The following is a 15,859-nucleotide window of genomic DNA, read 5'->3' as shown; positions in this document are numbered from 1 at the left end:
GTTCTCTAAATTAGCCTGTCATTTCTACCATTACGAAAGACTATTCAGGATATCAAAAATCGTATAATGAGTGTAGCCTGCCAAAAATCTGCATCTTGCAACCCACATATTTGGAAGAGTTGACATTTAAGCAAGCACTTGAAATTGATAAAATGTAGTCATAAACATTACACACTTTACTGGAAGCTGAGTGAAATCGTAGAAAGTCCCTGTGCTCCCTACGACTGTTGGAATGGCTTTAGTGCAAGACTTCAGTAAATTGAGTATGAAGCTCCATAACTTGGTCATCTCTAAAGGTATTGTTCCTCTTAAGGTGCTCGGACTTCTGAAAGCTAGGGACTTCACTCTGAGGTGTTGTTTCTTTTGGTCTTTATCTGAATGTAATTTCTGCCCGAGTGAAATAACACGACATTCCACACTTGAAGGCTGCGTTTTAGTATGTAATCTGATGCTTTCCGATTCAATATTTGTTTTTAAGGCAACAGACTGTGTTCATACAAACAGAGTACGTTCACAACACAAGTGTTCATGCACTGAGAACTTGTGGGTGCTACCCTGGACATGTTCAAATTCCATCAGTTAGAATTCTTTATATTCTACTGCACTATTTGTAGGCAACTCTTTTCACTTTCACTAAAATGGTGGTATAATTAACATTGCTGCACAACAGCGTTCAAATGTAATGGCACACCTTTGCATCTGGTAAAACTGTCCGTGTACCAGCTAGCTATTAAGTGCTTCACTGGCGTTCAACATTATTGGTTACAGAATTTTTAGAATTGGCAGCATAGAAAATGCACATTAAAAGCTTGCGACACCTTTGGTGGCACTGGCCATTCATGTGGACTATAGTACATGCTAAGTGAAATAAGATTGTCTGTTCTGATGTCAGCTATAAGACAACGAATTGAGTATAATGCACACAAATGTGCTCCATTTAATGAGTTTCTCGGACGACACCGAAGGCTTTGAACAAAAATATTTTCTAGATTAAGAACATCGCCACGACCAAGTATATTACTGCACTCAAAGGACGTTGTTGTTGGTAAAACCGCCTAACTTTTTTATAATACATATGCACATAAGAAATCTCAAATAAAAAAAATGTATTTGAGGCTTAGTACACACAACAATGGCACTACATGGGTGCAATAACGTTTAAAAAACAAGGCAACTTTTTTACAAGGGTTTGACTGACTGAAACCTCGCTTTCAACTGCTAGTTCAATAAGCAAGCAGCAGTGTCAAGAATTTGCAGCAATGACAATTTATATAAGATAACTCGCAACATTTTCACTGTACTAGGAAGCTTGCAATATAAAGTATCTTTGAGTAGCACAATAGTGACTGTCTGCAAACTTTTCTGTTGAAAGCGTGGATTTGAAGTGAATGTCGGCAAATAAAAGAATTAACATATTGTTCTTGAGCGCCCCTGCATTTTGCTTGTACAGAGCTAAGGCGGCATTCTCAGAAAATCTCTTTCGGAGATGCATACATTTACTGCCATGAAATTTCGATACTCAAGGGCGAGAGTGTTCCTGGCACAGTGCTAAGAAAGTACTTGGCATTGGAATGAGAATAATGTTGCTCATAGGTGTTGATGCATCTGGCACTAACTACTCAGAATCTCTCAGAAGTGAAAGTATCCCCAAGATTGAAATAAATTCATTTCTTTATGCTTTAGTGCTTGGTAGATGGGACAACTGATCTACTGGATCTGTTGAGGTTGGCAGTGAGCTAACCACCACCACATTTTATTCCAGGATGCACACAAGGCAAGAGCAACTGGCCAACATGCCAGCCACTCCACCACACAAAGTCAGCTCTATTAAAGCACAGTCTTGCAGCATAAAAGATGTGTCCACCTTTTTTGTCCTGCTAATGTGGCTCCACACATCCATTGGCAAATCGTAGCAACATCACCGCTAAGTCACTCTGGTGAAGCCATGCTCTGGAAACCACTTGAATCACTAGACACACTGCTCGCCTTTTTCCTGCCAAAGAATCTTAGCCACCCAAGCTTGCTTTTCGTTGAACTTGTAGCAGCTATGACGTCCTGAGTGTCTTTCGGGTGTGTCCTCGTGTGCACAGCTGTCACCAGCTTCCTGGGTGCGGGCATGGTGCTCACGACGAGAGAAGCAGGGATCACGAGCGATGCCGGGGCAGCAGGCAAGATGCAAGAGTGTGGTGCACTGACGAACAGCGAGTTTCCCTGGCACCGGACTGACTCGATCAGTTTCTTCCAGCCCCACTCGGCTAGCTTAGAAGTGTCATCACAGAGGTTGATCTTGGAAATCATTCGGATCGTGCCCTCCAATGCACACTGCTTGATGATGACTGGTATCAGCTTCTGCTGCGCTTGCTCTGCCAAAAGGAAGTGCAATACCACCAATGTTATTGTCAGTGTAGGACAGTGTGCACCAAAGTTCACGGATGGCAGGATCTGAAAAAAAAAATATGCTGAATATTTCTGCAGCATTGACACATAGGCTGACATTTGGATTTCCCGTTTGTACTAGCACTACATATGCAAACAGGATCACGTACAGTTTTACTGGCTACGGTCACAAGCTGGTTGGAAATTCAATGTTTCCTCAGATCCCACGGTCCATAAACTTCTCATGCCAACTGCACATGCTACTTTCTTGCTACCTTCATTTATGCTAACCATTAACCTATTCCCACTTGCTGTTCGGATTGTTGTGACAAAGCCTCATCGACAGGCCTTTCATGGGACTGTAAAAAAAATTTTGCGGCTGAGAAAACATAAAAGCCAAAAAGCAGACAGGATAATGGCCCCACGCAGGATAATGGACCTTTCATCGGAATGCAATGAAGGAAGCGGAAAATCAGCAAGACTGGGAATACTATGCCAGTGTGACTCTACTACTATCAAGTCTATTTTCCCAGGGTCAGCAGATTACTTTTATTATCAGAAAGGGGAAAAGATGAATAAAAAAAATATGGTCCAATAGAAATTTTTTATCCAAGCACACAAGCAGATATACAAACCTGGTCAAGATGAAAACAATGTAGAAAAAGACAGAGAAGAAGCAAAACAGAGCGGCTCAATTTTTGTTAATCATGAGCATATAAAGCCAATAGGCAATGAAGTCAAGAAAAGCATAGACCAGTTACAAGAACATATATGTAGCATATGGTTGCATTCATGGCAAATAGTTGTAGCAAAGCACATCACCATATACAGTCTAATCTCATTACTGCAAACCCCACATTAATGATTTTCTCAAATTTACAAATATATTACATATCCCCGCCAGATTGCCTATATTTTCCATGTAAAAATATTTCCGAACTATGAATTTCAATACAGCACATATTCCAGAATAGCACACATAGTTTATTTTCCTTTTTACAACTAAGGAACATCGGTATTATGAATTCGGCTAAAAGTAACAGTGCTGCAACTCTCGTGTGAAGCAGAAACTGCGAGTGCAGTAGCCATCATCATCACCATGTCGAGTGCCAACTGCTTCACCACAAACTTCACCAAGAACTTCACGACAAAGGTTTGGCGATGTTCGCGTGAGATCCAACGATCCAAGAGCCAAGAAGAAGCGAAAGCAGTTTTCGGTGCAGGATAAATTGGACATATTGTAGAAAATTGATGCAGGGAAAAGCAAACTGACGTGTGCAGACAGTGTGGCATTGCTCTATCAACTGTCACTACCATGTTGAAAGACCGAGACAAGATTGTCAAGCTTCATCGGGAATCGCAACTTGCTCCTACGAGGAAACGGCTGTGACTGGGAAACCTTCAAAATGTGGACCAAGCTGTTCTCGCATGGTTCAAAGATGCCAGACTGCAAAACGTTCCAGTGTCTGGCCCAATGCTCCACGAAAAAGTCCGCAAATTCGCCAATGCACTTGAAATAACTGGGTTCGACGCCAGTGCGGGTAAGCTTTTTTGTTTTCGCCAAAGAAACGGAATAACTTGGCAGGTAGTCTCGGGGAGATAAGGAAAAGGCTGCTGATATAGAAGCCATGCATTCCTGGTGCAATGATTGTTTTCTAGCGGTGGGCTAAGTTGTACTCTGAAGACGATATTTTCAACGCAGATGAGACTGCATGTTTTTATCAGCTCCTGCCAGACCGGATGATGCACCTCAAAGGGCAGCAGTGAAAAGGAGGGAAGAAGTCGCAGCTTTGCGTGACGGTCTTGTTCTGCTGCAATGCAACAGACATGAAGAAAATTAAAATGCTTGTCATCGGCAAGTACGCAAAGCCTCACTGCATGAAAAACATTATGTTGTTACCGTATGACTACCGCGCGAACAAACGAGCCTGGATGACCAGAGAACTCTTTTCCTAGTGGCTCATCAAACTCGACAACCAAATGAGGAGGGATAACCAAGACTTCTCCTGATTGTTGACAACTGCTCTGCTCACATTGTGAATGTTCACTTGACACACGTTCGCTTGGAGTTTCAGCCGCTATACAACACGTCCTTGTCGCAACCCCTAGACCAGGGCATTATAAAGAGTGTGAAAGCAGAATTTCGTAAACGCATTGAGCAGCTGTTGATTATCAACCTACGCCTAAAGCAGCCGACTGCAATCAATATTCGTCAGGGCAGCATAAATGCTCACAGGAGCTTGGTGGAACTTGAAGGCATCTACCATTAGCAACTGCTGGCGAAAAGCAGGGCTTGTCAAAGCGCCTGTGCAGCTTGAAGATGACCTGAAGGTAACCGACAACTGCCGAGGAGACTTGTGGACCGAGGTCGTGGAACTGCTGCCCGCCGTCTCTTCCTTCAACGACTACATGGAGAGCGACAGCGCAACACTAACGGCGGCAGACCTGACAACCGAAGAGATTGTTAACTGCACTCATGGCCTCTCCAGTGATGATGACCCGAAGGAAGACAACTGTGGGTCACTGAACAGAGATGAGATTCTTCATAAAGCAGCGTTAAAGTAAGTGAAACATCTTTATTTAAGAGTATGCTTGTCTGCACACGCATCTACTGCCAAGGTATGTCATTTTCATTCCTAGGTTTGTCCACTGGCTTATAACCGCAAGTTTTTCATTACAACGATATTTCAATATAACGAACGATTTTCGGCAGTCCCGTGTGATTCGTTATATCGAGATTTGACTGTACAGCAGCCTGAACATTCAATTTAAGATGTCCCTGTCAACCACTAACGTCTTAACATCATCTAATCGTTTATTTCTTGGGTCACATTCCTCTGCACTAAGAAACTGAAAGGTCCGAAGTAACCACTATCTGCGGCTAACCTGCATCGGAAAGTATAGAAAATTGTGGGCCAACCAAAGTGCTTGAGATTTCTATTAATTATAATCAGAATTGTGCTGTATCGGAGTTTGAATTACTGTGAACCTACTATAGCAGCCCTTTACTCCCATAGTGTTGTACTGCCATTATTTTGACGCTACATTGTATTAATTATCCAGTCAGTGGCAAACATATCAAATGTCAAGGTCTACCAGCCTGATATAGATACACCGACTTGTTGCTGTGGTCAGCAGTGTGCTGCTTTGAATACACCACTGACATGCACATATTAAGACATGGTAGGTATGTTGATTTGCACATATAGAAAACCTGGCCTCTGGCATCCAAAAACTCACCAATGTTTATGCTTTCGATGAACCTTTGCTGCACACGACACTCTTGTGACCGGAGGAAGTCGGGTGAAAACACGATTATGGTTTTATTGCACCTGGAATGATAAAAAAACACACATACAGAAAGAAAAGTTAAAATTAGACCTAAACTACTGCTACAAAAGCTGCACAAGGTAATGTGAAGTAGCTTCATCACTCATGCAGTAAGCAGTATTCTTCCTCTAGCAAACAGAGCTTTTCATCAAATAGTAATGATTTGCATGTGAACTGCCTAATTAGCACACGTGATGATCTATTCTCCATAATTTTTGTGAAAACATAAAAATAATCACATATCTTCTTTATGTGTGCAGTGCTCACAGAATGAAGTGTGCCAATTTAGGGCTAGCTCAACCACATGCTTTCGTTTTCAGCGTCGGCAGTTATTGTAACATCGCCATAATTTTGGCGCGTATATTTAGATTTGAGCCTGCATCACCTTTAGTTATGAGATTCTTAGCGACAGGCCATGGTACTCTGAAGTAATTGCACATATGGAGTTATCTGCCTCAAGTTTTACCATTGTGTTTCGTTCTGTGAGCACTACACATGCCCTTATTTCAATGACCAAGAAACACTGACTGAATTAGATCAACACTGGAAAAGGCCATACTGAGTGCTTCAGGGAAAATCTTAAGGCACTAAATTGGCAAGTCTAATGTTCAGAAGCTGCACAGAGGTCTGTGAAGCATGCCACAGTGTTGTAGTGGAGAGCTCCAAAATGATTTCGACCACTTGCAGTTGTTTAGTGTGTCCCTGAAGCATAGTATATGAGTAGGGCCCTTCATTTTCAGATAAAACACAATAATGCCCCATTTTTGCACCTGGAACAAATTTTATAAAAATCTGGTTAAACCTTATTTATTCACAAAGTTTGTCCTTTTGTAAAAGACAAAAAATGTAGATTTTAGAAAACTAATGAACGCTGCCCATCTTGTGTGAGCACATGGTCAAGACATATATATTAGCAATATTATTCATATGAATATGATATATGATTCCTTTTCACAAAACATTTGGGCAAAAACTGGCGTATGTAACATACTCAATGGTAACTGGCCTTCGACTGAATGAAAGCTGGTTGACGTTTTTGGTAGTCACGTTTACACGAATACGATAATGGTCCATCGCACCGCATTTGCCGCCCATAGCATACCTGTAAATGGTGGTAATGTGCTAGGAAGTGAACCCAGCATTGACGTTGCTATGGATTACGAACAATAGCTGTGCCATTGAGAGGACATTTATTCAAATGAGTTTGTGCCGCTTGCGAGCAACTCTTTTTGTCATTGCATGTCCCTGTCAGTAATTTCACTTGTGTCCAAAAAGTCCATTTAGGTCCAAGAAGAGAATGCTGCATGTGTTAATAGTTTGTAGACTGTTACCAGGAAAATTCCAAACTTTGGGTTGCCAGACAGCAAAAACCCCGATTTAGCCATGGTTTTTCTCTTAAAGAATAACATGCAATTTGTACCCAAAAATTAAAGAAAGATAGAAAACTCACGAACAAAAGACCCCATATATGAATCGTTCTATCATTCTAAAGGCAGTGCACTTGTTGACGTATGGATGAACACTAAATCACACAAACACAAGTGCTGAACTGCAAGTGAAGGTTTATTCCTCTCCAACTTGAGAGCGTTCCCAGCTTATGTGCTTTTGGAAGCCATGTGGAAAAGTGCTGTCATGAGAGTGGCAGTTTTAGTTAATGTTTTCCCGAACTGCATTTTTTTTTGCAGTATACAAAAATGCTAACTGGAACACTAAAGTATTTTGCTGTCCATTTCGAGGAGATATCTTTTAAAACTGGAGTAAGGCACAAGATTACTAGCACATGAGTGCACTTTGTCTAGTGGCTAGCGTCAATATTGCAGTTACAACATATTCTGTAATGCTGCCAAGATGTGAGTTAGTTAATTACTTAAATATATTGTCCTATACTAATTATGTGCTACTAAGATCTTGATGTCTGCCACTAAGAATGATGAGTTGCCTAAAAATTTGGATCCACACCTGCTGTACTGTGTTTAATAATCACTCCAAATCTTCCATGAAACACCCGGTATTGAACTTGCAGCTAATCATTGCAATGCCTCGATTTCAGCCACACTGCCCTTAAACAGTAAAACTGCAACAATAGATAAACTGCAACGCAAAACAGATAAACTGCAACACGACCTGAATTAGCATAAGATATTCAATGCCACATGCTGCTTTAGCCTAAACCATTTTAGCACTTACCCGAGTTGCCTCACTCAACGCTAGATAAGTAGTTTGCCTCAGACACTTGCATCTGTGTAGACAGCTAGTGCATTTTGGAAGCCATATTAATTAAGCACAAATGCATATGCAAATGTAGTGTAGACTGACAAAACTTGCCTAGTCAACCTATGCCTCTTGACCACTGACTGCAGTTTTTTTTTGTGTGTCTGAAATAGTCAACAAATTGCTTTGCTTGGCTGCGTGGATTGGTTGAAATCAATTGCAATGCTTTCCTAGATACACACAAAAAGAAATTTATGCTTATACGCAGGACAGCTTACCATTTTTCCATGAGTTCATAAAATGTCGAGTACTGAAGGACGCCTGCTTTTAGATCTCTCTTGGGCAAGAACAGACGTAGACCCAAGGATTCCAATTTGTTGACCAGCACCTCAACAAAGGGCCAATCTTCCGATGTATAGCAGACAAATGCATCATAGACTGGTATCCCTGAATGTGAATTTGGGTGAGTTAGAACTTTTCCCACACTTAGTGGGCATAAAAAATATACTGATTTCACTTACTCATTGATGACTTGTCTATTGGACCTTGAACAAGATCTGAAAATGCACAACAATGTGATAAGTTCTTTTCCTTGGACCTACATAAACTATCTACAATGATATAGCTTGTGAAAGTATTATGGTCATCTGATGACACACTACATCTATGAACCCAATAACTATAAAGAGAGTGAACAATTTACTAGTTGACAGTATATGTGTTCATGATTCATGAACAAGTACTGCAGCAATTGCACTAAACTGGTGGCGTTTAACTATGAAGAGCAAAGACAAATTACAATACACACGTCCTTATCTTGGGTCACACCTTATACTGACTTCTGTTACATGGTGTGGCCAACACCATGCCTTGCTGCTGCTCTTACTAACTAGCCATCTTGAGCTGCAGTGATAACATGAAGTGCATATGGCGACGACGACAACAACAACAACAAAAACAAAATAATATATTAGCTTTGACTTGCAGATGAATTTGCTTCCTGTTTTTACAATCCAGAACAATAGTACTATGCCTTACACTACCTTTATTAAGAGGCCATAGCAATGTGCATTAGTACTAATGTCCACTAACCTGAATGCCCACCAGATTGCTTTTTTCGGTGGAATTCTATGTCTTGACCTGAAAGATAACGTTCATTCAGTAAAATAAATAAATTCTCTGAGATTTCAAATCACAAAAATCAGAAAGCTCATTTTAGTAAAGCAACAAAAAGTGCACTAACTGAAGGTATGTGCTTTTTGAAGCCATACTGCCTTGCTTAGGCTAATTTTACTATTGAGGGCTTTCTTCAGTGTGTGCATACACAAGTTCTCATGAATTTTCAACTTATACATTTCTCTCAGTGAGTGTGTTTAATAAATATAATGAAAAGCTTATCTAAGAGTCCTCACTGAAGACTCGGCAAACTTCAAACTTACACAACTATCACTTGAAGAGTGAGATACTTTATTTCTTGTGATTTTCTTGATCTAGGACAGAAGGTGCTCATTTACAGGCCCCGGTTAATTTATGACATCGATTTCTAAATGATTTTCCAATTCTGCAGCAGCCATACTCATACCAGCTAGCACAGGCTGGAAATCCTTAATACAGTACTACCACCTCAGAAAACAACTCCAGCACCCTTATTTCTTTGAAAAATGAATACGTAGTAAAAAAAAAACGGTAACAAAAAACAGCACAAATATGAGATACCATATATGGCAGACACTTTCTTATACATGGCCTCCCTATTGTCTATGTCATTGTGCTACTCAATTTAAATGTTGTGCACAAACAGACTGATTTCACCACGCTCAGAGAACATGCACAGTGTGCCTACTGGCGCCATAATGACAGTAGTCTTCACTCATTTCCTACTGTAACTCCTCGATGCAGCAATTTCCTTGCTTTTCTCTTCACATCATGTACATGGGCATAGTTATTCCTGAGAAATAATCTCAGCTGAACTCTGGTTTAACGCTTTCTGTACCGCACCCATTGGGCATAGTTAGCCTGCTAACGATAGTTTGAAACACCACTTTAGAGACCTTCCGCGCCGCTCATGGACACACTGCACTATCGGACGTGAAGCAGAACTATACTTTTGTTTTCTAAGCAGTTAAATTTTTTCACGCCATGCAGTGAGTATTTAATGCACTCCGAAGTTTTGCGATTGTCAAAGTAGAAAACAAAAATGGCCGCCTCTGGGAGTGGAGTGCGCACTTTGACAGATTGCAGATGTGATTCAACTGCTTCTGCGAGTGATTTTATCAATGGATCAAGCAGCAGCGAGTCTTAGGATGCTGCCTATTCGTCAGACTTTGATTCTGATAGCGATGACACAAACCAGCCTGGAACATCCGCAGCTGCAGCCCGGCACACCCAACACGTCATCATCATAATCAGCCTGGTTATGCCCACTGCAGGGCAAAGGCCTCTCCCATACTTCTCCAACTACCCCGGTCATGTACTAACTATGGCCATGTTGTCCCTGCAAACTTCTTAATCTTGTCCACCCACCTAACTTTCTGCCGCCCTCTGCTACGCTTCCCTTCCTTTGGAATCCATTCCGTAACTCTTAATGACCATCGGTTATCTTCCCCCGTCATTACGTGTCCTGCCCATGCCCCATTTCTTTTTTTTTTGATTTCAACTAAGATATCATTAACTCGCGTTTGTTCCCTCACCCCAATCTGCCCTTTTCTTATCCCTTAACGTTACACTTATTATTATTCTTTCCATAGCTCATTGCATCGTCCTCAATTTAAGTAGAACCCTTTTCGTAAGCAGTACTTGCAGTACCTGCAGTTAAATTTTTGTAGTGGAATACCTATCCAACGAAAAATTTTGATTTTTTCGGAAATAGTGCCTCATAATTCTATCTCATAATTCTTGTTACATATTTTTCTTAGTAGACACAAACGTGTCTTTACAAACTTCGTTCAATTTTATCCCACAATCTTGATTCTGGCAATTTATATCTTTTTTTTTTTACATATATCTCGTTAATAAGTCTTTTATGCATGAAAATTACATTCATTCTGCTTTCTGTTTATGTATTACATAAAATACTGAGTGCAGTAGTTTCTTCAGAAATAAAATCTGGTGTAACCTACGAAAAACACCTATTTTTCCCATGGTTGGGAAAGAGTTAAGACAACATTCTGGGGAATGCCGAGAAAAAGGAACTGTGGAACTTTACACTGAAATTTTAGGGACATTGGGCAGTGCACCTCCTCGATTCCACTGCTAATGTGGAATCCTTCTACTCTCACGTCCCTGCCTTTGGTCCTGCTTGTTAAGGTACAAACACAACATGCTTTGTACCATATGGTTGCCCTTCAGCCAGCTAAGGATTACTACTACGTACCGGCATGTTCTCAGGCAGCGGGGTGCCACAGTGAAAGCCGTGTGAAAGCGGTCTATTTGACCAACATCATGTTCCACTGTATTCTACATCGCTTTTTTGTTATTTTGGCACTAGAAGCCTGATGCATTAGCATAGCAGCTCTGGTGTTCTTTTGAAATAATGACCAATGTTAACAATGATACAGAGGTTGTGACTTACATGCAGAGAATGAAACAAAACTTTTCAATTCAACAGTAGCACAGAACTGCAAAGGAAATCAAGATAAATTTCTCAGAAAGAAAACTTCGCAACTGAAGCAAGGACTGGAGGTGGTCAGGGGTTTGATCCCTAGATCAGGATGAATATTTCTTCAACTGTGAAGCTTTCTTTTTGAGAAACCCATACGGGTTTAATTTGTAGCTTTGTGCTATCCTAGATTGGATGGCAATTTTCCCCTTTTATCAAATTTCCTCCACCTTGTGGGTTTTCTTAGAACTAATTTGATCCACGCAACGATAATGAAAAATCAGCATCAGTTACTTACGCAGCTCTGCTCTGGTGTCTTCAATAACGTCATATCTCTCAAGGCACATAAGGTGCTGCATAAGCCGGCCGACAGTTGCCAGGTGCTGGCCCGACCGTGCATCCCACAGTTCCAGGAGAGATGCTGTGGGGCTTTTTCCTTGTTCCTTCAGCAGCTCCACCTCATCACAGCTAAGCCCCACCAGCAGTGCCAGCCCTCGCCAATCACGATGTCCTGACGGCCCCAGAAGCAGCTGTGGCACATCAAGGCGCATGGCAAGTATGGCACGACACTTCAGACCGACTGCACTGATCGGAACGTCTTGGAAGTTGTCTGGTGCGAGCTCGGCAGAGCTCGGCTCAGGGAGTCGCGGGTAAGCCATAATCGGCCTGTCAGGCATCAATGCACCAATAGAAATGGAACAGATTTCCAGTGCTACGATGTGGTGCATGGCAGGTTTCTGCCTCCGCAAAATAATGCGACTTTTGATAGGCTACGTAGGGACATCCCTGCTGTGCGTCGTAACCTGAAGAAATAAGTAACTGAAATGGCTCCTGAAACAAAAGAAAGAACACATATAGGATAATGCTGCATTCATTTTTAATCTTTCCAACAGTTATTAAGGAATAAATAGGTAACTGCAACCACCCCAACTCTCGAATTAGATTCCACAATTCTGTCCAGTAAACCACAAATTGCTTCTGTAATGTACAAATTAAGTCCTAATGTTCAAGTCCAAGACTGACATCTGCTAGACATCATGGACAGGTATGCTTTTGTCGGAGAAATACAGGATGTCTTGAGCATGTTACTTTGACTTAAGAATGAAACGATTTCATCACATAATCACATTTCATCACATCGATTCCATAGATTTCATCACATAATCTCTAACGTATATTGTAACAACTTGGCGTATAGACATTTTTTTATCCACACGTAAATTATTATCCTCCCAGAGGCGTTATTCTCCAGTTTCTCTACGATATAATTCCGTTTTCTCATTTGTTTAAATTATAATTTGAAACTATTGTGTTGACAGCTCATCTGTAAATCTGCTTTGTCTTTTGTGACAGAATTTATCTTTAGAACTATTACTAATTCAATATGGCACTTGTGCCTGGCAGAAAGCTTAGAAGAATGGGCACACTGCACTTCTTCGTTCGAGCGCATGTGCACATAAGTTAGCACATGATGCATCTGATCTTGCTGTGTGGCCATTCTGCCTGTTGCACCTATCACACAACATCCAGTGCAAACGTAATATTCATTGTAGCCAACATTCTGCAAAAGGACCTGATATCATGGGAAGTTATGCATGTCCGTGCCAGTCACAGTGGACTACATATTGTTACATTTGGCATATTCACCAAAGCACGTACTCCAAAGCAATTGTGGTATCGATGCCAAACGACATTCATCTGAGTCAACATGAACACTGCAGAGATGCTGAAAAATCCTGCACTCCTATAAGAGGGTGCTTTTCTAGTATAGTTAAGTGACGTGCCCATTACATCACTGAAGCTGTCTTTGGAGGCATGTGTTATTCAAGGTGCGGGCTAAATGCTGAAGAAGGGATGCATATGTATTCACGAAGCTGCCCATGCCGACTGCATTCGAGAGGCTGCTAATTACTATCACCAAGCGTTGTGCATCATATCAGCCTGTCAAGCCAGTCAAGAAGTGGTTGGGAATTTTGGAGAATGGCTTCTGGCATCTTGTGTTGTTCGCTATCCAAGTCATCAAAGGGACAATGCAATGAGTACAGAGTGCTCTCCCAGAATTACTTAGCATGCTCGGTCATTGTGTAGAAGCACTTCATTGTATCTGCGTGCTGCAATGTAACATGTGCTGTGCTTGCATGCCCTGCAAGTATGAGCTTGCCCTTACCTGTTCTGCCATGTAAATAAACACCTTGGTTCGTTTCTCCAACCTCTCGTCCTCACAACTGATCACGATGAAGTAACTCTCATCCAGAAAGTATGCACAACGGTGCAGGCCAGCTACCCGTTTTGAGACGAACCAGCAGCATAGGCTAGAGTGTGACGCTCAGTCTGGCGCCCGACTCCAAAGACCACAACTCCCGAACCCTACACTATGCAATGTAAATCTGACATGTCTGCCCTATACAGGATGTTTATAGTAAGCTTCAAATATCCAGGTGTTACAAATGGACATTTCTGCAACACGATTTGGCTGTTTGTAGGTCGTGGGAATGTTTATCTTTAGTAACATGAGTAAAAAAGAATGCAACATATGTGGCTTGCTTAGTGTGTAAAACAGCGGCAGTCGCTCAGTGGCCGTTGCGTTCTGGAGTACGAGGTCGCGGGTTCGATCACAGGCCGAAGCGGCCACATTCCGATGGGAAAAGAACGCAAGAACGCTCGCGTATCACGTGCTTAGATATATTACATTAGATACAGACATAAGATAGATCAAGCTAGGTGACGCAAGCCGCACCCAAGCGTTGGGGGACACAAACTCCATTGTGGGTCCTTCACGCTCGTTTGTGCTCGCTCTGGTTCTTTCGTACGCCCGTTGGTTTGCGGCTCCCAACGCTTGGGTGCAGCTTTAGCCGCCTAACCTAAATCTCTTTATTAATTATATATATAGTACTCCAAGTGGCAAAAATTAATCCGGAGGCTCTACTACAGCGCCCCTCATAACCCACTGCGAATGTTCTCTACGTTAATATCCATAATTTAATTTAGACTACTTTAGATGGCTATATTTATGCGATGCATTACGAAAATGTGTCAGATCCCCAAGGAATGATACGATATATATTTGACAAACTTAGGACACCCTTGAACGAAGGAAATCAAAACTTTCTTTTGGAATGAGCGACACTAGAAACGAAGTGTAATGAACATATTCGGGGAAAGCATCCGGACGACATAAAAAAGTCCGAGTTGAGCGACCTGCTTGTGATGGGTAAATCCCTGGGAAAACCGGATGCTCGTCCAAAATTGCTGCTGCGAACGATCTTTTCGCTGCCAAGACCGGCACGATATACTGGTATGGATAATTTAAACTAGATAATGGATCCGAATCACATGAACGGCCCCTGTCACTGCTCCAAGTGGGCGACTTACGTTTTAGGAACAGCTAGAAATTGGCCGCGTCCGACAAGCGTCGAAAGCGATCGGAGTACTACTAACTACAATTGCATCGAGTTCACGGTAGATAGGATCGAACACAAAAGAACGTTCAGAACCACTGATCGCATTTTTTTCTTTATCATCACGCACGAAAACGGCAGAGTATCCTGAAAGCGGCCGTCCCAAACGGAAGGCGCGTTTGCCGTGTGATGTGTCACGCACGGTCGCAATCTCGACAGTTACAAATCTACACATACCTGAGGTTCACAGAAGCTGTCACTGGGAAATGAGCTCGAACTTTGCAAATCTGAAAACTTATTAAAACAAAGCAACAGGTGCCTCAAGCCGCCGCGGAAACGCTGCGGAAATTCCGTCGGCAGCCCGCCAGCAACCCACTCTTTTGCGCGTTGGTTACGTCACACTCTTCAGACCGCATGACGCTAGTTCTCTGAACTATTCAAACAAATTGTATTTGTTTGAAGTTACGTATTCACTTTTATATTGTGTTGAAAACTGTTTATTTGTAAAGAAAAACTTGAAAACTTACCAAATAAAGTCAGTAACTTGGCGTTGCCATCGCTTGAAGCAGACGATACAAAGACCACGTGACGCTAGGTTAGGTGTGGTATTGCGCTTTGAATCAATCTCAAGTAAATCTTCATTGCAAAATGCTTCATTTTTTCACTCAAGGCGCATAAGTTACCTCTATAACGCTGTAACTCTTCCGGCTAAACCGCTCGCTTGTTCGCGCTCGAACTTAGCACAAAGCTAATGAAAACGGAGCTTTTTTTTATTTTTCTAGGTACAGCTTTACAGTTACTTATGCTACATTTGACTGGACGCTTTCGTGCGCTTTAAAGAGCTTTCCATGGATGGCGCTTTCGCGGTGCTTCGGTTGTTCAGGAGGTGGCCGAAGGACCGAAGTGGTGGTCGCGCGAACGCTACATTAGCCCCGAGAACGACCTA

General features: G+C 41.9%; 1 protein-coding gene across 1 annotated transcript; it reads right to left on the bottom strand.

Annotated features, from left to right (window-relative positions):
• Positions 1-1,653: 1,653 nt before the first annotated feature.
• Positions 1,654-15,309, bottom strand: Myd88 (myeloid differentiation primary response protein MyD88). The gene is made up of 7 exons (XM_075684591.1): positions 15,151-15,309; positions 11,814-12,346; positions 9,010-9,057; positions 8,439-8,474; positions 8,196-8,364; positions 5,617-5,708; positions 1,654-2,363 (listed from the first exon to the last, which is right to left on the bottom strand). The coding sequence occupies exons 2-7, from the start codon at positions 12,241-12,243 to the stop codon at positions 1,930-1,932; spliced, it is 1,209 nt and encodes a 402-aa protein (XP_075540706.1). The 5' UTR covers positions 12,244-12,346; positions 15,151-15,309; the 3' UTR covers positions 1,654-1,929.
• Positions 15,310-15,859: the final 550 nt, after the last annotated feature.

Source organism: Dermacentor variabilis, chromosome 3 (genome assembly GCF_050947875.1).
Source record: "Dermacentor variabilis isolate Ectoservices chromosome 3, ASM5094787v1, whole genome shotgun sequence".
NCBI lineage: Eukaryota > Metazoa > Arthropoda > Arachnida > Ixodida > Ixodidae > Dermacentor > Dermacentor variabilis.
The sequence above is the reverse complement of the archived record's forward strand: the minus strand, read 5'-3'. Positions and strand labels throughout refer to the sequence as shown.